This window comes from Amblyomma mixtum, chromosome 1 (genome assembly GCF_055824585.1).
Source record: "Amblyomma mixtum isolate Tamu chromosome 1, ASM5582458v1, whole genome shotgun sequence".
Taxonomy (NCBI): Eukaryota; Metazoa; Arthropoda; class Arachnida; order Ixodida; family Ixodidae; genus Amblyomma; species Amblyomma mixtum.
This window is the reverse complement of record NC_143012.1, coordinates 178,172,694-178,196,774: the sequence shown is the minus strand read 5'-3', so window position 1 is coordinate 178,196,774 and position 24,081 is coordinate 178,172,694. Positions and strand designations below refer to the sequence as shown.

The following is a 24,081-nucleotide window of genomic DNA, read 5'->3' as shown; positions in this document are numbered from 1 at the left end:
GTAGATGGTCCTTGGCGATAACAAAATGAACAAGGGAGGGGAAAACCTCAGGTTGCTTGAGCCAACCTGCAAACACCCTCAAAATCATTCCTATCATTTTCCTATCTTACCACCTATCTTACGAATTCTCTTCCTTTGAGCAGCTTGCACTAGACAGTAGCACTGACACTGAAACACTGTGGCAAAGATTCAAACAAATTATAGCTTTTTGCATAACTAACTATGTACCTGTTAAAACTAAGAAAACAAATAAACATAACCCATGGATAAATCGTGACATCATTCATGCCAAGCGAAAGGCTGAGAAAAATCTTTAAAGACAAAACCCAGTATCAAAGGAAGTTGTATTCTCTCAGGTGCAATCAGTAATATGAAATCAAAAATAAAAGTCACCAAGGCGAACTTGGTAGCTTCCTGAAAAATTCTGTGTGTACATTTTGGCAATACTTGAACCCTAAAAAACAAGATACTAATGGGATGAGTCCTGTCCTGACGAAAGCAGATTTAGAGCCAACTCACTGAATAATTACTTTCAGTCGATGTTCGCGGCTGATGACGAAAACCTACCGCACTTAACAGTTCCCAACACGTGCCTTCAGCCCCTTACCGTTGATGAGGCTGGTGTACTCAACCTCTTGCTAAAATTAGATTCTAAAAAGGGATCTGGACGCGGCAATATGCCCAATGCATTTCTAACGAGATGTGCGGAATGGATGGCGAAATACTTATTCCTTACTTTTAACAAATCGTTATCTTCGTCTTCCCTTCCAGCAGACTGGAACTTAGCCAAAATAATTCCTATCCACAAATCTGGAGACGAAGATCAAGTCTGTAACTTTAGGCCCATTTCACGTACTAGTACTGCATGCAAACTACTGGAACACATAATATTGAAACATATAACATCCTTCCTTGAATGTAAACAAATTACATTACCGTTTTAGCACGGATTTCGCACAAAACTGTCTACCTTCACTCAGCTCGTCGAACTAATACATGACGTTTCACTAAGCTTTGACCATCAAAAGCAAATTGACCTCATTTTACTAAACTTTTCTAAAGCATTTGATCGTGCATCCCATAAAAAACTAATTCTAAAGCTGGAATCTACACTAGGTGAAGGACCAGTTATTAACTTGATTAAAAGCTACTTAGCTAATCGATCACAGTTTGTAGAATTTAACCATGAAAAGTCCAACATAACTGATGTTTCGCTGTTGTGCCTCAGGGCAGTGTTCTCTCACCTATTTTATTCACAATCTTCGTCAATGATTTACGTGCTAGCATTCCTATTAAAATGAGCCTCTTTGCTGACGATTCCATACTGTACCATGAAATTAATTCTCCAGACGACCATGTAACACATAACAGTGCATTACAGTTGGTATCTGGTTGGTGCGCGAAATGGCAAGTGAGTCTTAATATCGGAAAATCAGCCATCTTGCGAATTACCAGGAAACATAACGTGTCAGACTTCTCATACACACTAAACAATATCCTGCTTCCCGTAGTTACACAGCATAAATACCTTCATTTAATTTCATCATCTGATTTTAAATGGGACTCTAACATGAACTTCATTACGTCATCTGCACTGAAACGACTTTTCTCTCTCAAGAGGCGGCTCCGAGACGCACCATCAGGCATTAAATTACTTTCCTACGATACTTTTGTGAGACCTATACTTGAATATGCGAATATAGCCTGGTTTCCGTTTACAGATAAACTACTAAAGAAACTAGAGGGAGTTCAAAGGAAAGCTGTAAGATTTATCTATAACAAGTACAGACAAACTGAATCACCCACAAAACTAATAATCAACGCTGGAACACTCATGTTACAAAACCGCGCCAGGATTGCACGAAAGAAACTACTTTATCAACTAATGCACAACATGGTGAACATACAGATTGTACAAGGTGTATTTCAAAATCCAGAACAACGAGACATAAGCACTCACAAACACTGGAAGAATATCGATTCAACAGACTGTTTTAGACATTCGTTTTTTTCGTTAGCCATTAGAGAATGGAATAACCTACCATCAAGTGTAACCAGCTCATGTTTAGAAAAATATTTAGAGACATATGAAGCGCACCTACTAGCATCACAATGTGCATAATAAACACCATGTCGTCAGCTCCTGTGCTCTATCTTAAGTAATGAAAATTGTCCTTTCTAGTGTGTAATGCATCGTGCTGTTCTTACTTTTTTCATTAATTGCTACTCCCATGTTTATTCCTCACCGGTTATTATTATTGTTATTAACCTAATAGCCTCTGTTCACATACAGTTGTAATGCTGTGTTTTATGTACTTTCTTTGTTGAATTCTGTTTTTGGCCTTTGTGCGATGATCCCGATTTTGATTGGCAGTATTTCTAAATAAATAAATTAATAAATAAAATGGAAAAGACAGATCAGGAAGGAATCATGTCTGGTACTCAAGAGGCAGTGCCCTACTCTTTGAAGCGGGTCTAAGAACATGAAGCTTCAAAAAGAAATTTAATCAAAAAGATGACACATGTGCAGTAAATCCATAGAAGTAGTTGAACATATTTTACTAGAATGTGGCAGTATCTGTCCAGATGTTCAATACAGGCATAGTCATTCTCCCAGAGGGCCTCGGGTATAAAGATAACAAAGGCAAAATGAATGCATCTGCTGTAGACTTTCGCAAAAAGTAATTGGGAGAATGGTGGCTCAGAAGCAGGGCAGTGACTTAAGGATACAAGTTTAGCTTTAAAAATTGGTCATATGTAAAAGTCAAAAGAATTTATTTAAAGAAAAATGACAAATTTATAGGTAATATGATGAAGTTTGACAGATTGGTTTAAAGAAATGTTAACCAAATGAAATACCAAGCGTGGTGGCTCCTGCGACCACCCTGTTTCATAGGGAACGATCCTGGCTGCGGCGGCTGAATTTCGATGAAGGCGAAATTCTACAGGCCCGTGTGCTGTGCGATGTCAGTGCACGTAAAAGAACCCCAGGTGGCCGAAATTTCCGGAGCCCTCCACTACGGCGTCTCTCATATAGCCTGAGTCGCTTCGGGACGTTAAGCCCCAATAAACCAAACCAAACCATACCTAACATACAATCATTCATATGGCAGTGCTACGGAGGACTGCTCTCATGATCAGCCTATGTCGAATCACACTTGATTTAAAATTTTGCGTTCAACTCATTGTGGTTTCTCGATGGTGGCAACATCGTGCAAGCTGAACAGTCTCTTTTCTCAGGGGTGTTAAAAAAAAGAAAGAGGAAAGAGAGGAGAGTGGAAAAAAATTGCTCTTTTGTTTGAAAATGGTTGGCATGAAAGTGGAGCGGTAGGCAGTCAACACGCGCTTTGGAAGCAATGTAAAATTCATGTCATCAATGGTGAGGGCCCTTGTACAATGGGTGAACCTTAAAATGGGAGGGTGGTGTGAGGAAGAACCAGCGATTATCACATTGTGATGCCGCTTTCCAAAAAACAAGCTACTAGAAAAGCTTGCCAGTCACTGTCACTTGAACGGATAAAGCTGCGGCCTTTTGCCTTTTTTTTTTGTGCTCATAAATTTTATTAACCTTGTGCTATATTAAGTATGAACATAGATTTATGATCATGCATGCACGTGGAAAGTGAGAACGAGGTTGTCTTTTTCTGTGCCTTGTCTTCTCGGCGCGATTTTTACCAGTGCCTTGTGCTGTCAGTTTGTAAGCGGTGGATGAAAGGCATGCAGGGAATGTAAGGCCGCTATGACAGAATTTTTGTGCGATTCTATTCTGTTCGCGCCATTCACCCATCTTGTCTGATTCCAGTGACAGAGCATGGGGCGGTTAAAAATGCAAAAATAATCAGAATGAAACTGTATTCGAATGAAATCACATATCGCCATCTCTCCATTCTCCATGAACAGCAGTGTACTATATTTTAATACGTGCATGCTGTAATAAGGCTTGCAATTACAGAGACAGTCGTGCACTACTCTTCACGTTTGAAATGTGGCCGTTACGTGTTCTCAGCGATGTTTAAGAAATAGAGCCTCATATTTACGTAGGCCCTTCTAGGCCAGAAAAACATTCTTTATGGAAATATACAGAGAATTCAATTTTTATCTGCGGGAATTAAAAAAATTCCTATGAGCAAACTACTGGCCTAATCGAGAGCAAACTTCGCTCACGGGGTAGCATATTATGGTCTACGTTATTTGAGATGTAATTAAACGCCGGTACTTGCCTGCATTTCCTGAAATTAAGAAGAAACTGCTGTCAACTGCGAGTAAAGCTGTCGCAGACGAGAGCTATACGGGAGCCGAGCAGCTGGTTTGACAGGGCGCGCCACATGCCGGAAGGCGAGGCAAACGACGTCCCGGCTCGTCTGCTCGTCGAATCTCGCCTTCCGGAAGATGGCGCGCCCTGTCAAACCAGCTGCTCGGGTCCCGTGCAGCTCTCGTCTGCGACAGCTTTACTCGCAGTTGACAGCAGTTTCTTCTTAATTTCAGGAAATGCAGGCAAGTACCGACGTTTAATTACATCTAAAATAACGTAGCCCATAATATGCTACCCCGTGAGCGAAGTTTGCTCTCGATTAGGCCAGTAGTTTGCTCACAGGAATTTTTTAAATTCCCGCAGATAAAAATTGAATTCTCTGTATAGTCTCGTTGCATGGTAAGAGCTGCGCTTTCATGGTCCTGCAAGCACTCCACAACAGCTGGAAAACTTCCTGCTCCCTCCATGCTCTCTTTGCATCGCTGGCATCAGAAAAATTGGGCAGTGCCCTTTAGTTGCTGTTGTATCTCATTAGCATGCCAATGTCCATGTGATCAGGGTATATTTATTTTATAGAAAAATAATGTCTGAATGTGCCAGCAAAGCACTTGCAAGGGAGCAAATGACATGGTTCTGTGTGTACTGATCCTTCTTGGACTAGTTCATGGTACCACTGCAGCGTGGCATCGATTTTGTAAAAATCGCCAATATATAGCTCAATGTTGTCATTTGCCAATTGCATGCATGCATGTTGGTGCTTCTGAGTGAGGTAAAGCATTACATACTATTACACTGCTTTTACAGTGAGGAGTGGATGTATTGGGTAAGTTGGACAACTGTGCTGTCAGACTACAAAGCATATTCAAGGATACAGCAAATGGTGAGTGAATTCTTGTCATTATGATGATAGCAATACTTTATTGCCATCATATTTCATTACAAAGCTACAAGCGGCTTGTAGGGCTTCGCCCGGCAAGTTGGCACAGCAATACACAGGTTTTTATTGTATTTGAAATACAGTAAACAAAATCGAAGTTACAAGAAAGGGTTCCCTATTTTCTGACAGGTAAAGTGAAAGAAAGACTCATAACAATTAAGGGGGGAAGTGGGTTTAAAAAAATTTTTATTCTTAGTGCAATCTGAATGAAACTTTACAGTCTTGATGAGTTTTTCACGCTGATATCAAATGTGTAATTAGTTCTTTCATAGCTGCACTGGTTCAGGAAGTGTTAACGCTTCTAAAAAATTTTGAAGGGTACTTCTTACGGAACTTGGCAAAAAGTAAATGTCTGGTCTGAATGCCGAAGACATGCTTTGTGATGCTATTTTTATTAATTTGAAAGCAATTTATAAGCAAAGAAACTGACTAACATGCACTGCGACTGATTTTGTTTAATTTTCTCTTATTCCCATCTTAATTCGTAATTTGAAATATAAAGCTAGGGTAATATAAATAGCATCACCCCCGAGATCTTTTCAGTGCGATTACAATGATACCAAAGTTGTCAATTTCACTCAACAACAACATATCTCTTTGCATCCCGAATTTTTTTGTAGGCGAGAAAAAAAATCGCTGGTGGTTTTTTGCGGTTAATGAGGTTAAGAGGTTAATGAGGTTAAGAGCATGTGAAAAATTATGAAGACAGTAAGTACGGTGGTTTTGAACTGAGAACCATGTCCAGTATACTGGACACTGGGATTTATTTGTTGCACATTATCTGGTTTGCTCGTTGATTGAGCAATGCTGTACGTCATCTCAAGAGCTTAGCTGTTCTTAGAATCACAAGTACAGTACTGCCTGACTTAAGAAAAAGAAGTAAACTTGCACTAGGAGCGACATGTTCTTGCAGTATCGTCTTTGTGCTCGATGAAACATCCAAACTTAAGGTCAGCTCTGGCGCTTATTTGCTGTGGAAATTGCGAAAACAGTTTTTGCCTGCCTTCAAGCAAAGAAAAACTTTGCATCTTGTACACTGAACTTGTGACTTTGCCTTGCATTCGGAGAGTCGACACCTGGAGGAATTTGCCATCACTTGCGGATCTGGCCAATGGCCTTCTGGATGAAAACGCACGTCAGGGCCTGGCATTTGCACGGCAGCCCTGTGGTGGTGTTCATGTTGAACAGTAGCATCTGTAGATGGCCTACCACGCCGTTTTCTTTCTTGGGAGCCCCTGATAAGAGCTTCTGCTACCTGCATCCTGAAGTCTAGCAGGTGAAGCACTTGACTCGTCGTGTAGCCTGCCTCTTTGGTGTCTTCTTTGTAACTCAGCCAGTTGTTAACCAAGGTGAAATCCGTGAAGTGGAAAATGACTTTTACAGGCCATTTCTTAGTTTTCATTTTTATGCGATACAGGCTGATGAGAAAGTCGTTCAGGTCTACCCCTCCCTTGTGATTGTTGTAGAATCGGACACTTGCAGGCCTTTCGACTTCAACGTATTTTTTCTGTTTCTTGTCATAGCGCCTTGTAGAGTCAACTGACTCAGCTCCACAACATGAAGACAGCAGCGTAACTGACCGCGTATCCATCCATTTCACCACTACCAATTTTCCGTCAGCGCTCCCCTTCTCATGACTAGATCCACGTCCTGCAGCAAGTAGCTCTTGATTGGATTTGAGAGCTGTCTTGACTCTGTTTGTCATCACTGTGCTGTGACCAAACATTCCCTGCTCAAGAAGGCGCTGAATTAGCGGCACAGACGTCAAAAATCTGTCAAAGCACAAGACGCAGTCATCCCCTCGAGGCATTGAGCCTGCAAGTCGCATGACAATCCCTCTGCCGATTCCGAGGTCTTTGTGCTCAGTGGGAATTGATGTTGTGGCACCCTGGTAGATTTCAAAGTCCAATACCCTACCGAGAGAGTCAGCGAGCACAAAGTTCTTGAGTCCGGTCGGGTTTGGCTTCCCCCGAACATACTGACGCAGTTGTGTTCTGCCTGTGAACGGAATCATCTGTTCGTCCACACATGCTGCATTACACCTGGGAATTTTCAGACAGGCTTTTCTCACACGGTCTAGAAGGGCCTGAACCTTCCAGCATCGGTTGCTTTCATCATAATCGGTGTCGTTGTTGCAGACGTGCAAGGCGTTTCTGAGACGGAAGAACTGATGTCTAGTAGGCATGGCATCTGCAATTAATGATACTCGAGTTGCTGCTGCCCAATACATGCGGGCCGGAGGGAACTTCAGGTTCCCCATTACAATGTGCACTCCAAAGAGAGCTTTGGATCCTTTGGCTGTTATACCTAGGGTGGTCCCATTCGTCTGAACCCCGTACAAGTTCGTTCTGGTTGCTATAAACTCCCAAAAGTCGTCTTCAAAATATTCTTTAAAATATGTCAAAGGCATCTGTGGCTCTTGACAGGGTTGCGCAGATGTGGTTCTTTCGATGTCAATCGGCGCTGTAAATGCCTGTGCCGTCCACGACTGTGCTACTTTTTGGCGTGAACGCTGCGGTCGCGCTCCTTTGTCAAACTTTTCGTTTTGGTCATATTCATCTCCACTTGAAGAATCGTCACTGCTTTCTTCCAGTGGAGATTCTGCCTGGAATTTCTCAACCTTGTCTCCAGAGTCCGAATCGACGTCTAGGTCGGACTGGTCCCCAAACAAAAGCTCTTGAATTTCTTCACTAGTGAGCGTCTTTTCTGCAAATAAAACAACCAAATAGTGCTCAAAATCATGCTACTTAAATGAAAAATCCCCATCAAGATATTTCTACCACGACATTAGGAGTTCTGCAAATTTGGCGCCAGAAAATATTTAAAATCAAAAGCAACCTGCTTTGCACGTGGACTTGAACAAAACGCGCCGGTTGAATCCTAGTGTCCAGTACACTGGACATAAAAACATTGTCGCATTGCGGAAAAACTACTCGTAAATAAGGCACACTTTTAACCACGTTTCAAACACAGCTTAGTTATCTCGCACAAATTTATTTATTTGAATTGAGTGAGGAGAAAACGGTAAAACAAATTACTTACTTGAGCACGTTGCACGTGGCCGTTTGGTCACGGAGGACGCCATTGCTTTGTGCTGCCCTCCTGAGAGGATGTGGCCGAAAGAGGAACTGTCTCAATCGAGGTATTCCTCGTCTCTTCCGGAAGCCGTGGGAGTGGTTTCGGTTTTGATTTTGGGCTTCGTCCGCTTTTTTCATCACTTTGTTTCTTATGTCCAGTGTACTGGTCGCTGGGTCGGAAAGGGATATAAAAAGAACCCTGTAAGGCTGAGTGCAGTGTCCAAAAACATCCAACTGAGAAAAACGCATTTAAAGTTTTAGACAACTGTAACTTCTGCTAGAATGCAGCTACAGCAATGTGAATGGCATCATTGTGTAGCTCTTTTCTTCAAGAGAAAGGCGATATAAAATATGTGACAGTACTCTCTCAAAAAAATGGCTAAAGCTTGCCTTATAGCCATGTACAGCCTTTGCAGCCCAGGGGGTTTGCTTCTGGGCCGCACTGCTTTGCTCGTAATGCGCGCTCAGTGTCCCAAACCTCCTGAAGGTAAGAAGATTTTTCATCCTGCTCCCTCCGATGCATAGGACTTCCGTGAGTGCTAGAGGAGCGCCAGAATAGTGCTTAGAAGCAAATCCCCTGGGCTCTAAACTTTTGACAAAGGCTGTACTACTCACAGAGTCAGCATGAGAAACAACATTTACCAATTCACAAGCCAGTTTCAGAGCTCTGCAAGCTAAATAATTGCTCCGACTGTGCAATAAAATGGCCTTGCTACAGACAAATAAAATTACTCAATGTTTAGAGCTAAAACACAGTCGCATATTTATTCACACGACCTAAAACTAGTCGGTCTCAGAATGAAACCGGTCTACAGCAGACCAGGGCTGTATGCAGGGCCATTTGAAGGCTTGTGTCGCATTGCCAGCCTGGTCTTGGTAACGCTACTCTCCGAGTGCTTCTTTTCGGACTTAACAAGCCTGCGTCTGTCCTTCTCAAGGCTGCGGCGCACTAAGCAAGCTCCTGCACTGTAGCCAAGCTTCTCGGCAATTTGTGCACTAGTCTGCATTAGGCCTTGGTTGAAGCTGCTGATAGCCTCAGCCACTCCCCTTTCAATGCTGCGTAGCGATGCGTGTTGATTCTTCGGGACCTGATCCCAAATCATTGCATCTAAGCTGTCATTGGAGTTCTGCGTGATGCCATCACTGCACCGCTCCAACAAGGCATCGTCACTGAGCCGCCTAAACACAGGCTCCAATGCCTTGCTCACAAAGTCAGGCAGGCTATTCTTGTGTAGCGGGGGCTCCTCATCCTTAGCCACAACCCTGTTGAACTTACACCAAGACTCTTCAGGGCAGAGGTCGTGTCTCGGTGCGTCATCCGTCGACGACATGTGCTGCAGCGTGGCCAGGACTGCCTGGCACGTCATGTTTGTGGCTTCGCAAGGCATAACCATAATAGCTTGTTATCTTTTTGATCCTGTCTTGTGTTGGCCTACCTTTACCACTGAGTGGTTCACCTTTGGCTTTTTTTTTGTCCACAAGAGCGCGCAAGGCAGCTCCCATGCGCTTGTGTACATGGTTGATGCAGTCTTTTTTTTTTCAGCTTTGATGAAGCCATAGACTACGTCTTCCGTAAGTGCATGAAACGTTCGGCTGTCCCCATCCGAGAGCATGGTAGTATACCTTAGCTTGTGCTTCTCTAATGAGCGCCGAAACAAGCACAGTGCCGCTTCCACGTCCATCTGGCCAGCTTTACAGTCGATGTTTTTTTGGCACAATGGAGCATGCTGGATGAGCCATGCTGCATGGCCTGGCTCGTTTTCTTTCGGTCCGTTTGCGCAGCCAAGGAAAAGGTTTGATAACACAACATGGTCAATAACCAGACCAGTGTGCATTTCAGTTGTGCATTGAACACAAGTGTGGGAGCTATGTCCGCGAGTAAGCCAGCTGCCGTCATAGGTAACGTCGATATATCCGGGCGCGTTGCCGAGCTCTGCATACAATTCCTTGATGTGAGCAACGCTGCTGGCCTCGCACTCGGTAGCGGTCACATTACAGGCACCCACCATCTTCTTCATGTGGCCCTGATAAGTCTTGTGGTGCGAGGCACGATGAGGGATGTTCATTACAGCGGAGAAGTCGCTCAGGGCTGTTGCCCCCTTGCCGATGCTTTGGATGGCCTTCACTGTGCGCACATTCACTTCAAAAGGCGTTGCTTTGCCATTAGCACCTCCGGCTACCCGCGGAGACGAGAAACGCACTTCGTGCAGGTCACAGGAGCTACAGGAGAGCATGAGTGTTATAGACAGCCCATACTCTATGGCCACCTTCGACAAAGTCACACTCTTCGTGCTGCACTCGGGACAAAGCCCAATCCCGCAGATCGTATTTATCACGGCTAAGTCCACGATGACAAACTGTGTGCCACTCTCCTTGCTGTCGCTCTCCAGCTGAACGTCCAGTAGCTTGAATTTCCGTTCTGTTCCGCCCTGCGACGATAGGTGCTCCTTCACGGTCGCCGCATTTCTCGCGCACTCGGCAGGCTCGTCAACAGAGTAGTACACCGTATCGATGCGGTCTTGGACTGAAAAGCCAGCTGACGACCCCATGACACGAGTGGTCTCCTCGATTTGGCTACACTTTCTACACTAGTTTCCAAAAGTGCCGTGCTAGTGCAGCGCCAGTTCTTCCAATGTGAGCGTAGCTCGACACTAGCGCCTTCGGTGCAGCGGTCAAATCGAGGACAAAAGTGTAGAAACGTGCAGGCCTTCTTGTACCTATGTTGGCGTTTGTTGCGTGTGTTGACATGTGCGCGGTATTGTGATATTTCAACGCTCAGCTTGACTCAGCACTGTACAGTTGGTCAAAATGGCGCATTATTTGGCAGCGGCCATGGAACTCGTTGACTCCGACAGCGATGAAGAATTTGAGTGTGCGCTTTCTGTCGCGCTGTGCAAAGTGGCGCGGGTCGACCGTCACCGAGTCAACGGCTACTTTGAGCAGGTGACAACTCAATACTTGGACTTTGAATTCAAGAGGCTGTTCAGGCTGTCGCGCGAGACATTTGACAGTTTGTGCGCGAGGTTCCTGCAGTCGCCCTTCTACCCGAAAAGTGTCTCCGGTCGTCCGCAAATCACTGCAGAAAAGAGTTGCCTTATAACTCTGACCTACCTTGGAGCGCAAACAAGCACGTACTCGGTAGCTGACAGATTTGACGTGTCTGAATCGTCGGTTGTGCTGTGCATGCAACGGGTACTGAACTTTCTGCAAGCAGTTAGCGGCGAGGTAATATGCTGGCCAAGCGCTGCCGACATGGCCCGCAGCAAAATTGCCTTCCTGAGAAAAAGCGGTGGGAAAGGGCCCCGCAACGCCGTGGGGTGCATTGATGGCAGCCACATTGAGATCCTAAAGCCAGACGACTCCACTGCATCATATATCAACCGGAAAAAGTGGCCTTCAATAATCCTTCAAGCAGTCTGCAACGATCAGAACAGGTTTTTGGATGTGTTCATTGGCTTTCCTGGTTCTGCACATGATGCCCGCGTACTGAGAGAAAGCACCTTCTTCGAAGAGGCTGCAGACAAGTGCGGTGATAATTATATACTAGGCGATTCCGCATACCCCATGCTACCTTGGCTTTTGACGCCGTACAAAGACAATGGTTCCAGTTTTCCGGCGTGGAAAAAAGGATTCAACAAGTACCACAGCCAGCAGAGGGTGGCCATTGAAAACTGCTTTGGCCTTCTGAAGCAACGTTTCAGAAGACTTTATTTGGTCGATGCGAAGACAATTATGCAGTGTTGTCGCATTGTTATGGGAGCATGCGTGCTTCATAACATGTGCAACTCTGAAAGAGATTTCATATCGGAGCTTGCAGACCTGCCTGCTCACGACGACGTTGGCAATGATGAAGAGCCAAGGGAAAGTGACACATCCACAGCACATTGTGAAAGCCGGAGACGACACATAGCCCAGCATCAATGCTAAGCAACATGCGAAAAGAAACTATTTGAACTCATTTATTTGCCTCGGCAACGAGTACAAGAGGCTGCAGAAGGAGCATTTTTTCATCATGCTGCTTCTGCTTTGCAGCTTTGGCATCCTGCATCACTCTAATCAGGCTGCCAATACATGTGCCTCTCTGCCGACTCTCCTCGATGCTGTCACTGCGCTGCTGCAGGGTGCTGGTGCTGCCTCACCTTGAATGTCGTCAGCAGGACCATTTTCTGGCAGCATGCAGGACACTGTGAAAGCCGAGGGAAGCTAATAGCCCAGCACCAGTGCTGACCGAAAAAGAATGCACACAGGAGCAATGTGAACTTGACACTAATTTATTAGCTTCAGCAGCTCGCACTAAGCGCTCCAGGAGACGCATTTTCTCCTCGTGCTGCTGCTTCTTCTGCGCCATCGCTTCTTCCAGCACCTTCACGAGGCTGCCAATTGCAGTCCTGTCCTGCCGACGTCTGCGAGCTGGTATTGCTTCAGTGCTGCGGGAGGGTATGGCTGCTTCCTCCGCAACATCAGCAGGCCCATTGTCGGGCAGCATGTTTTCTTCTTCCCTATTGCTTTCATTAATAAAGGTTCATTAATTTCAACACAAAAGAAATTGTTTGTTCCATGCTGTAACTATATAAGAGAAGTGGCAGAGAAATTTGCTGTTGGGTAGCTTGGTTTCTCGCCATTCCTGTAAGCAGAGCAGCGTACATAGCATATTTGAGAGCTGGAGAGGTCACTACAAAGCGAAGTAAAAAAAATGAATTGCAGATTCAAGAAAGTCATTTATCTAAAATGTACAATAATAAGAATTCATTAATTAGTCAAGATTTCTCTGTATGGGGCCCCACAACAGACACAGGCATGCAAGCATGCGAAAGAAAATTAGAACCACAACTAAAACATGCCAGTTAACATTATGTGAACACAATAAGATGGCACAGCTTTAAAATACTGCATCCCAGAAAAAAAAATGCCAAGTTGTAGACTTACGCAACTACTCTTCCTGGTGCAAGCAATGCCACCGGAGTAATATGGTGCTCGACCTCCAGCACCTCGGCGAGTTCGCTGTCAAGAAAATAGAAGGTCAGAGATTATCTTTAGAGGATAGCTACTTGAACAAACAACTGAAATGCTTGCTGTCCATACCGTTCGTACATGCAGGTTGCTCGCGAATGGCCGGATGAACCATTCTTAGATTTGACTTTTTTATATGCTCTCTCCATTGTTTTCCACTTATTCTCCGCCTGCAGAGGCGTGACGCGGCAGCCGAATTCGGAATTGACTTGCGCCGCAAGTCTCTCCCACATGGCCTTTTTTGTCCTGAGAAAGAAAGATTTCGCCAAGCGTTAGTACCTCACTATTATATAAGTTCTTGCATAAGGATAACATAAGTTACAGCACGTTGCAAGTTTACACCACGGACCTGCGTGCTTTTGTGTAACTTTTAATAACACTGAAGAGATGACACCGAGAAACAATGAATGATGTGCTTCTAGAAGTAGATAGTAAACATATCCGTTGCCACTACGTCGAGCCCTAACTTAAGGCTGAGAAAACGTGCATCCAAAATTCAGCAACAAAATCAAAGGGGTTAACGCCACAAAGTACGCCTATGGTGCGTTGCAGAGATCGGGCATCTGCGCTATCTGGTGTATAAGCATGCGTCATTACGGCATTTCACACGCTGCGACTTACCTAAAGCCACCCTTTCTGCCAATGCCACGTTTAGCTTCTTTATATTTTGCGATCAGGAATAGCGATTTCCTGTCGCTCCACGACTCGCGTTCACCGTCACCGGACGGTGGCGGCGAACCACGAGACAGAGGTGACGGTGTGGGTTGTCGAAGAGGTGACGGCGTGGCCTGCCGAAGAGGTGACGGCGTGGGCTGCCGAAGAGGCGGCGGCGTGAGCCGACTGGCACCCTCAACGACAGCCGGTGTCGTGGGTGAAGGCGAGCTGGGTGCTGCCACATGCAGCACACTTATGCGAAGGCCGCCTGGACAAATAAAATAACTTGCAGCACATCACAAACAGCGACATAGCCCACGTGCTTAACCAACAACGTTACTCACCTTCAGTCTCGTACAGAAAACCACCATAGCTTTGCATATGCGAGCCGTACTCATCAAGCACGGCATATGCCTGTGTCTCGACGCCGTCTATGAGCACCAGCATGATGGCTGCGGAAGCGTCTGCTAGGTACTTACTTAAGCGCTTACACGACGTGAACTCGCCGAAACGGTAGTGCAGAAGTGTAGAAGAACTCGTGTAGCGCTTGGCCAAATCGAGTGCCGAAGTTAGGTGGCGCTGGCTACACTAACAAATCGAGTGCGCGAGTGTAACACTGCCTACACTAGTGTAGAAAGTGTAGCCAAATCGAGGAGACCAGAGGTGTGCTGCAGTTAGCGTGAGAAGACGCCACTTCGGACGCAACAGGCGATGAGTCGTCGTGTCACCGTAAGCTGATGAAAGAGTTGAGACTGCTTGCATCAGCTCAACTTGCGTCGGCTGCGCTGCTGCAAGTGAGTTGTCGTCATCGGCGCTTTCGGATTCTGCAAGTACTTGGCGAATGATTTCTTCATCCGTTAGCCCGGCACATAGTTCTAACTCTCTGTCCTCGTCTGTGAACTCCGAAAACGAGACGGTCGAGGGAATTTTGACGCCTGCAGTGCGAAGGTCGTCGATGAGGTACTCACTGCCAGACAGCTGCTCGACGACACTATCCTCGTCCAAGACGGCCGACTCGCCATTCAACACAAGTCCCGCGTGGCGGAAGCAGTTGCGCAGCGTTGTGGGTGCCACTGACTTCCACGCATCGGCGAGCATGCTAAGTGCTCCAAGCAAATCCACAGAGTAGGCTTTTCCACTTTCGAGGCACAACACCACACGCGAAAGTAAGCATGACCAAAAGTTCGCCTTTAGGTTGCGTATCATGCTTTGGTCCATCGGCTGTAGGATACTTGTCGTGTTCGGTGGCAAGAACTCGACTCACACAGACATCAAGTTGTTTATGTGCCCTTGTGCAGCACATTTGTCGACGAACAACAAAACTTTGCGGCCTTCTAGTTCAAATTTACGATCTAGTTTTGTCACATAGCTTTCAAAAAACTGCTGTGTTATCCATGCCTTCTTGTTCTTAGACAGGCAGGGACTTTACGCCTTTGAAGCACCTCGGAGCTTTCAACTTGCCGATGACGAGAATCGGCAGTTTTTCTGTCCCCGACATATTGCTGCCGACCAAAACAGTAACTCGCTCCTTACTGTGTTTTCCATCATGGCAAGGGTCACCAGCAAAGGCATAAGCTTAAAAAAAAGTCCAGTCTCGTTGCAATTGAAAATGTCGTCCGGCAAGTACTCCCATAAGAGCGACTGCAACTTTTCACAGCGGTAGTCCGCAACGACGCTCAGGTGCACTTTCGCCGCGCAGTTTCTTAAAACTGAGATCAGCACACTTTTTGAAGTTTCTTAGCCAGCCATCGCTGGCCTTAAATCCTTCAATGTTCATCTGAAGCGCCATCGTGAGGCTGTCTGCTTGAGGAGGGGACTGGAGACGGGAACCTTGCTGGCCACTGTTGACTTCAGCCATACAAGGAGGGCCTCCTTGAGCTTTGGCTTACATTTTTCTGACGACACCCAGTAGACTTTTCTGCCGCCTCCAAAATCTTCTGCTTGTTTTTCATGTGGTCCGAAAAAGTCTGTATGGAAATTTTAAACTCTTTCGCGACGTCTGCCTGTGATCGGCCACCTTCGACGAGCTTGATGATTGCCGCTTTCTTCGCCATCGACATTGTGGCGTACTTGCCTTGCTTCATGGGAACTCTCGAGGCCGACGACAACATCGATTTCATCTCCATTGCGAATTGGCACGCTTGGCTAAGCAGCCCACACAGCACAGTCGTCGGGAAGTTGTCGCACCGACTTCGTTGAGTGCCTCCTCGCTGCCACGCTGCACGCAAAAAATAAAAGTTCCGGAAACAGCCTCTTGAAGCACTGAAGCCGACTCAATCAAATGTGAGCCACAGTAGTGCCAAAACGTGGTTTTCGCGTCTCCGCAGCACGACCACGGCTAGGCCTACTCGCTAAGCTCGTCAACGCACGTCAAACACAAACAGGCAGTCGAAGGAAGAAAGAAAAAAAAAGCATGGCGTTACGGCAGTGACGCTGTTGAGGAAGCGGAAGTTGCTAGCATATTATAACCTCAATCCATTCTAAAACCACTTTTTCTAAAAGTAGATTTTTTTACCATTCTAAAACCCGCGTCCAACCTTAACAAGATTTGATGGTTCAGGGAGTCAAATGCTTTCGCTACATCTAAGAAGAGAGCACATGTGAAAAGATTTTGATCAAACGCTGAAAACAGTTCATCTGAGAATTCCTCGAGAAGGGCAACAGTACCACGCCCAGCGACAAAGCCTAACTGGCGATCATTCAGGACCGAGAATTTGTTAAGAAAAGAAGACATAGTGCGAAAAAAATTTTTCCAAGACCTGGGCAATTGCAGGCAAGACAGAAATTGGCCAGTAGTTTTCAATGTTTTTATGTCCTGACTTGTGTAGGGGTAAAACAACTGCAGTTTTCAGGCGTTCCGGAATTTCGTCACCCTCCAAAAAACCATTCAGTATACAAAGGTGAATATCTGACAGCGCATTAAAGTTCCTGCGAAGAATGTGTAACGGTATTCCATCATACCCAGTAGGCTTGTTAGGGCAAAAACTAAAAAGAAGCTCTTCCAGTTCACATTTCAAGATCCTAGGAAGAAACGCTGACGCAGGTATGGATTGCATTAACGAACTAGAGCAAGTAGTTGGAGTAATCGCCCTTTGCGACGCTTTTACAAAGTGCCTGTTGAAAGCATCTGCTACTGCCGGCGGAGGCTGTCGAAAAGATTCGAAAACAGAACATTTATTAGAATTAAGTCCTCTGAGATAATTTACCAACGACCAAGTTTTGCTCACATCCTTTGAAGATTGCTGGAATTTATAAAAAAAAGTATCGCGCTTGGCCCCACGCAAGAGGGCGGCAACCGTGTTTCATGCTGACTTGTATTCTGAACGCAGAGATAGGTTTCTCGGACTTCTTTTGCACCGTTTCCACAAACTGTGTCTATACGAAATTGCATTAAGAATTTCCGGCCTCATCCAGCAGTGACCCTTTCTGACTGCTTTAGTTACCAATCGAGTGCACTGTTGTTCAAAGCTTTTGAGCTGCATACAAAATTTTTCGTAGACTTTGCCAGCTGAAATTTCCTTAGTTAATGTTGGCCAATCAAATGAAGCGATACGATTATCAAGCTTGGATTGATTGACGTCGGGGATAAGACATTTGCGTTGACCAGAATTGGCTGCCGTATTAGAGGTACCAGTCGCGTTCGGTAAAGCTAGACGGCATGCTACGAAGTATTGGTTGTCCAACCTTTGTGAAATCGTTCATGACCGAAATGAACAATCAGGAGCTCCTACCGCTGTGTGATTTAGGCATGACTGCACTAGTCTGTTATTCACAACTTCCACTCTAGTAGGAGCTCCAATTGTACATTCTAGACCATAAGCAGCGAACTTCGGTAGGTAATCACAAGTAGATACTTTCGGAGGGCATAAAATGTTGATATTCAGGTCACCAGTCAAACAGAATTGGCCCACGGCACTCCAACGCAGGAAAGTTTCATCAAGCTCATTAAGAAACAGCGAAAGGCTGGAGGAGGGTGGTGGATTAAGAGAGAACAGATGCACAGAAAATGACTTTTTATAGACTGAGCATTAGAACCTCAGCATGCTCAAAAGATACATCTACTGGAGAAACAGCACAGTTGTCATGCACAAAAACAGCAGTACCGCCACCACGATGTCCGTTTTGTGTAATCGAATGTGCCGAAAACCCCTGCAAAGTGAGTGTATCAAGGCAAGCCTGAGAAACATTGATTTCAGTTACTACAAACACGTCAACATAGCCAGCTGCAGATTCGGCTAAAAACTTACTCATCCCAATATTTACGCAAACTTCGAATGTTAATACTCACAACCGTGAAATAATGATCCGAGCTGTAGCCAAATTCTGTTTTAAATGAAATCAAATCGGGTAGTTCGATGAGCGAAAAAGGCGTAGTGGTTAAACAATGTTTTCCAGGTCTGCTTGTTTACTGATTCGAACAAGAGACGCTGTTCCGTTCTTTTTCACGAAGATTTTCCCTCCCTTCACCCAACAAAACTGATAACCCCTCCGCCTTTGCCTTCATATTTGCTTTCCACAAGAGGTCACGGTTTGTCTTAGTTAAGTTATCATTGAAAAAGATCTTTGGTAAGGATTCATCTTCGCGGAGCTGCCTCAGCTTACCCCGAGCGTCAAACCATTCTTGATGGTACAAGGACCACTGGTGTACCATCAGTTTTGGCTTTCAAGCAATGGGCAGCTGCAATATCCTCAGATGAAAACACAGCCAATTCCAGTTTAGATGCCAGTTGCATGAGTGACTGTGTTTTCATTGCTGATCTCAGGCAAATCATGAATCTCAAGATTCATTCTGCTGTATCGTTCGATTTCATTTTGATTTACCTCTGGTTGTTGTATTAACGCTGTCTGAGTCAACGCAGTTGCTTTCAAAGCTTCCAGTTCAGCATCTTGGGATAGTTGGAATTTTTCACAATCCTGCTGCTGTTTCAAAATGGAATCGTACTTCTCAGATAGAAACGACACCGATCCCTCGAGCTCCCGAACAGATTTAGAGACCGCCGGGAATTCTTCCTGCATCAGTAGGAGAGCACCAACTTTCTTGTGAAGAATCGGCAGCGATTCCAGACTTCTCGTGATTTTGCTAAGTTCATCCAGCAATGAGGATTCCGATCCAACGTTTTCATCAGCAGACTCGGGACCACCATTGAGTCTCTTTTTGTTAGTACGGCAAGTTTTGCATACCCAAACATCTCTCTTGGCTTGACCCGTGGTAGCAAACGTGTTAGCGGCTATTCCAGAGCAAGACTGCCCGAGATGATATGAAAATTGGCAGTCTACACATAACATGAATTTTCCATCAGCAGGAAGAGGCTTTTGACAAGCAATGCGATTATCATGGTTAGCCATTGCAGACCGCAAAAACGAGACACTCTAAAAAACACAAAGAAAAAATTAGACAACAAAACTAACAGCAGTCCGGGAAACTGTTCATGTAAAGAAGTCCTGCTATAACACAACCAGCGTCGCTCACCGGAAAAATAGCAGGAGAGCTGGACAACCGCCGCGACCAACCTTGAAGCCGCTGGCACATGTTGACGCCTCGCAGAAGGCCCTGAGTAGAGACTACTATGACGAGCAGAGGGGTGAGGCAATCACTTTTTCGTTGAGCGACAGTGAGTAGCACAGCATGCACGCGCACCAACGTTAACTGGGGAAGTCTCGCAGAAATGAATCGGTAGGTGCGCTCACCGGACGAAAAGTTATGGTAGTTACCAAAGTTCCTCAGCAGCTGCCGCCGTCACAGTAATAATAATAATAATAATTTTATTTTCCGTCAGGCAGTACAGTACATTTCCGGGCATGCCAAAGCAATCAGTGACTTGTTGGGCAAAACCCGGCAGCAGGCGGCAAGTCTCTTATTTACCTATACAGAAAAATCATTTCGAATTGAAAATGTAGAAGGAAAAGAAAATAACGCATCAAGAATACACAATAAATTCATTCAAGAACAGGAAACGAGCAAGTGGTTTACTTGTGGTTGCTCACTAAAACTGGAAAAAAAAAGAGAAGGTAATGAGAGCGTTGTACCCTAAGAACACAAGAAACATCTGGAATGTTTCCCCCTTTCTCCCCACCTTTTGTTCACATCAGTATCCCGAGACAGTGTAGTTTAACCCTTTGAGGGTCGAATTATTTTGAATAAAACTTTCCCAGGTGGTCAAATTACTTTATTGCGGATCTTGAATCTACAAAATGTATATAATCGAGAATAAATAGTAGAAAAAAAGTTAGGAGCAGTACTTTGGTGACAGCATCACTCACAACTGGAAAATGTTCAATAGAATAGAATAGCAACGGTGATAAGCAAGCTAAGAGCAGCACCAATAAAGATAGAAATCAACTTTCGCCGCCTCTGCAAAACAGTGCCCACAAAGAGAAAACACGTTTTGCGCGACTCCATTGCGATCCCGCGGCGGAATCGAAACCGCGTAGGCGCGTTGCCACAGAGGGCGAGAATACCTCGCGAGCAACGGTGATAAGCAAGCTAAGAGCAGCGCCAATAAAGATAGAAATCAACTTCGGCAGCCCCTGCAAGATAGTGCTGACAAAAAGAAAACTCAAATTTCGCGCGACTCCGTTGCGATCACGCGGCGAAACCAAAACTACAAAAGGGGTGTTGCCACAGTCTGTGCCGCCGCGCTAAAGCTAGACATAAGTTCTGCTTATATCCGTAAGAAGGCAGCACAAAATTCAAACACTTCTTGTAAGTCCTAAGAGGTGGCAGCACCCCCCAGTAAGCACGCATTGTTCTTTTGGCGCAAAATTTCAAACTGAAGATCGAAACCGTACCCGTACGGCAAAGACCTTGTGGGACAGAAAACCGCCGCCGTACATATACGGCAAAAACCTTCAAAGGGTTAAGAGGCCCTTCTTTACTGCCTTCTTATCCTCTTCAGTCCTGAGACAACAATTCATGAACGATTTTTGTAAAACTTGTTTATTGGACACAAATTAGTGCAAAACGACGCAAAAAAATTGTTGCGCGTTAAAAATTCAAACGGAAGGTAGTTAGTTTGCTGGTACCCAAGTGGGTACTCTGGGACTTAGGGCGTATGAAACTCACGAAAACAGTTTCTGTTTAGAAGGCAAAGAAACACATCGCATTTTCTGCACTTTGCTCGCGACTTGCCACTGCAGTGCGGGTTCCGACACTTCATCTGGAACTTCATCTGAGCATGTTCAGGGAAGTGTCCAGTCTGGTCTTGGCGCACCTCATCTGGGGGTAGGGGAATCACCTTGGCTCTCTTTGGTGCAGTCGCTTCTTCACCCCTTTCTGCATTTGGATGAGACCCCCGTGAATGAGACAGGGCTGCTTTTATCAGTACAATCAAGGCGGAAAGCTGGGCTAGTTGGTTTGTCATAGTTAATTAAAAGACTAGCGCAAAAAACTAGGACAAAGACAGAGAAGGAGACAGGACGAGCGCTAAACGTCAACTGAAGATTTACTACACCAAACATGTACTTAAAAACACTTCAGTGGCACATGCGCACACTGAGTTGCAAAAAACTAATCAAGAAGTGGCAAACTGTTTCGAAGATACATGGTTTCTTTCCTGGTCAGGGCAAGTGACGTTGTGCTTGCCCTGACAAGTGTGTAAGCACGACGTCACTTGCCCTGACCAGGAAAGAAACCATGTATCTTCGAAACAGTTCGCCACTTCTTGATTAGTTTTTTGTAACTCAGTGTGCGCATGTGCCACTGAAGTGTTTTTAAGTACATGTTTGGTGTAGTAAACCTTCAGTTGATGTTTAGCGCTCGTCCTGTCTCCTTCTCTGTCTTTGTCCTAGTTTTATGCGCTAGTCTTTTAATTAACAATTTATCAGTACATTAGCTATGTTAATTTTGAAGTTCAGCAAATCTAGCCGATCCTTTTTGGGAACCATAGCATTTTCGCAGTCCCTCATGTACTGCACCCAACTATTGCAGCAAGCCAAGTCTAAGAAATGAGTGAAAACGCGCACAGTCCACTTCTTGCTGCGCACCTGGGTTCGGTAGTAAGCCACATAGCGGTCCATCAGGTCGACACCACCCATGTGTTCATTGTACTTGGCAACAATGTCGGGTTGTGCAGCGTCGATTCTCTTCTTTTCTTCTTTTGACCGCCTTCGGCATTTTCCTTCTGGCTCAGTCCCATAGGCAGATGACAACAAAATGACCGATTTGTTGTCCTTCACGTTTCATAGACCTGTCGTTTGGCATTCGTGCTGCCTGGCCATTGGTGCGGTTAGCCATGACTGTCCCCGTAAGAAAAATGTTCTCCTTGAGCAAAAAGTCAGCGAGTTTAATTGCTGTAAAGTACCTATCGGTGAAGAGAAATGTAACGTCGTTTCGATTCACTGTGTTAGTCAGTTCCTTCACAACTGCTCCTCCAATGCCCAGTTCCTTCAAGTCTTCATCTGGAACAGTTCCTTTCCCGACATAAATTGTAAAGTCCAAAACCAAGCCATGAGTCGCTGCCATCACAAAATTCTTCAACCCAACAGGCTTTGGTTTGCTCGGGACACACTGTCGCATTGGACACCTGCCAGTAAACGGGATCATTTGCTCGTCCGCGCAGAGCTCTGCAGAACGGGTAAGCTGTAGACATGCTTTTCTGAAGAACTCTATAATTTGGTTCACCAGGAAAAGCCTGCTTTCTGCTTTTTCTTTGTCTGTTAAAGACAGTCTATCAGAAAAGTGTAGGTGGCTTCGAAGCTCAAAGAACCTATCACGCTGCATCGCATTCGTGATCACCTCGACACTCAGCAGTCGCGACCAGTACATGCATACTCTTGGAATCTTCGAGACACCCATTAAAATGTGAATGCCTGCAAAGTTCTGGAGCTCTTTTGCATTTGTCTTTACGGAACGACCTCCCCTTTCTTGAACAGAATAGAGATTAGTCTGAACCGCACATTCATTCCAAAAGTACTCTGGGAAGTACGGAGAAAAATAACTGTAAGGCGATTTTGGTTCCTGTTCACTGATGCCTTCTGCTACTCCATCGCAGTTCACACTGGTGAACCTGGACAAAATAAACGGGAACAAATTTCGATCGAAATATTTTTCAATTTTATATAAATTAAGGATGCTATCTGTGGTGAATTGAATATGCCTGTTCAAAAATTAATAAAGAAATAAATACTCTTACGTTTTAGTTTTCCACAAGCAATGTGTAGTTGATGGCTGGTCGACTTCATCATCACTGTCGTCAGAGCTGCTGCTGCTTTTGACGTCGGATTCGTCTGAGCCTTGTGCGGAGTTGTCGATCCACTCCGGATCATCACAATCTGACAAATCAGCATCACTCTGCTCTAAAAGAGCCTGGATTTCTTCATCTGTAAGGTACTTGCCTGCAAATTACAATAAAGCGGCTAAGTCCCCAAGTACCCAATTGGGTACCCACATCTTAAAGTAAACGTAGCAACAATGTTTGCTGCGAAACTTGTACTAAACATGTCGCAGCAAAACCCCTAGGGTGTCGTCACAGTTTTCACAGCTACAGAGTTTAAAAAGAGCGTTGCATATCGAAGCAAGAAAACTTTACTTACCACGAGGACGAAAACATGCGTGCGGGCTGGAGGAAGCCATCTTTGACTGCATATGGGGCAGCCTCATTCAGACACACAGCGCCATCTCTTGGACAGATTGGAAAATGCAAGGTACCCAAACGGGTAAAATGGGTCTCAACGCTAGTATTTCATTTTGGACTGCTTTGCGAGTTTGGAAACAGAGGTACCCATTTGGGTACTCATGGAAATGTTTACTCCTCAAAACTCTTATCTCATTAGGTAGACTATTAAATATTGCGGGGAGATAGAGGCAGTGCTGGCTTTCTCTGTATTTAGTTCTGGTAATGGGTACTTCATAGATGGAGGCAGTACGGAGGTTATGAACAGATGACCATGCAGCTCTGAATTCGTCAGTCCACATGTGTCTGACGACAGTATATTGAAGAAACGCATGGTGAACGTGCTTGCGTGATTAATGGGCAGCCCTACCGCTGTTCTGCAATCTTGATGAAGCGTTCACATTATCATGCGCTTTACCTTTGCAATAGGTGAGGGCAATATTATAATGCGGAAGAGCAGGTGCCCATGAAATGAGTTTCGCACTACTTGGAGTACCGCTGGTCAGGTGAGCAGGTAAGGCAATCCCTAGAGCAGATAGG

At 45.2% G+C, this 24,081-nt stretch overlaps 2 protein-coding genes across 2 annotated transcripts in view; one reads left to right on the top strand and one right to left on the bottom strand.

Moving 5' to 3' along the window:
• Window positions 1-24,081, top strand: part of LOC149370054 (uncharacterized) — a 115,426-nt gene that overhangs the window by 17,844 nt on the left and 73,501 nt on the right. Inside the window, exon 3 of the mRNA XM_089559775.1 lies at window positions 5,057-5,132. Within this exon, the coding sequence (XP_089415901.1) occupies window positions 5,067-5,132 (66 nt within the window). The 5' untranslated portion in view covers window positions 5,057-5,066. The remainder of the gene's footprint in view (window positions 1-5,056; window positions 5,133-24,081) is intronic.
• Window positions 12,686-14,426, bottom strand: LOC149370056 (uncharacterized). The gene is made up of 5 exons (XM_089559767.1): window positions 14,275-14,426; window positions 13,898-14,198; window positions 13,349-13,522; window positions 13,193-13,267; window positions 12,686-12,890 (listed from the first exon to the last, which is right to left on the bottom strand). Exons 1-5 carry the CDS (start codon window positions 14,375-14,377, stop codon window positions 12,833-12,835), a joined length of 711 nt encoding a protein of 236 aa, XP_089415893.1. The 5' UTR covers window positions 14,378-14,426; the 3' UTR covers window positions 12,686-12,832.

Coding starts and splice junctions, on each gene's coding strand:
- LOC149370056 (XM_089559767.1), bottom strand. CDS start 14,377: ATGCTGGTGCTCATAGACGGCGTCGAGACACAGGCATATGCCGTGCTT. Junction 13,523..13,897: donor GGCAGAAAGGGTGGCTTTAG/GTAAGTCGCAGC, acceptor TTTCTTTCTCAG/GACAAAAAAGGCCATGTGGG. Junction 13,268..13,348: donor GCAACCTGCATGTACGAACG/GTATGGACAGCA, acceptor TTTTCTTGACAG/CGAACTCGCCGAGGTGCTGG.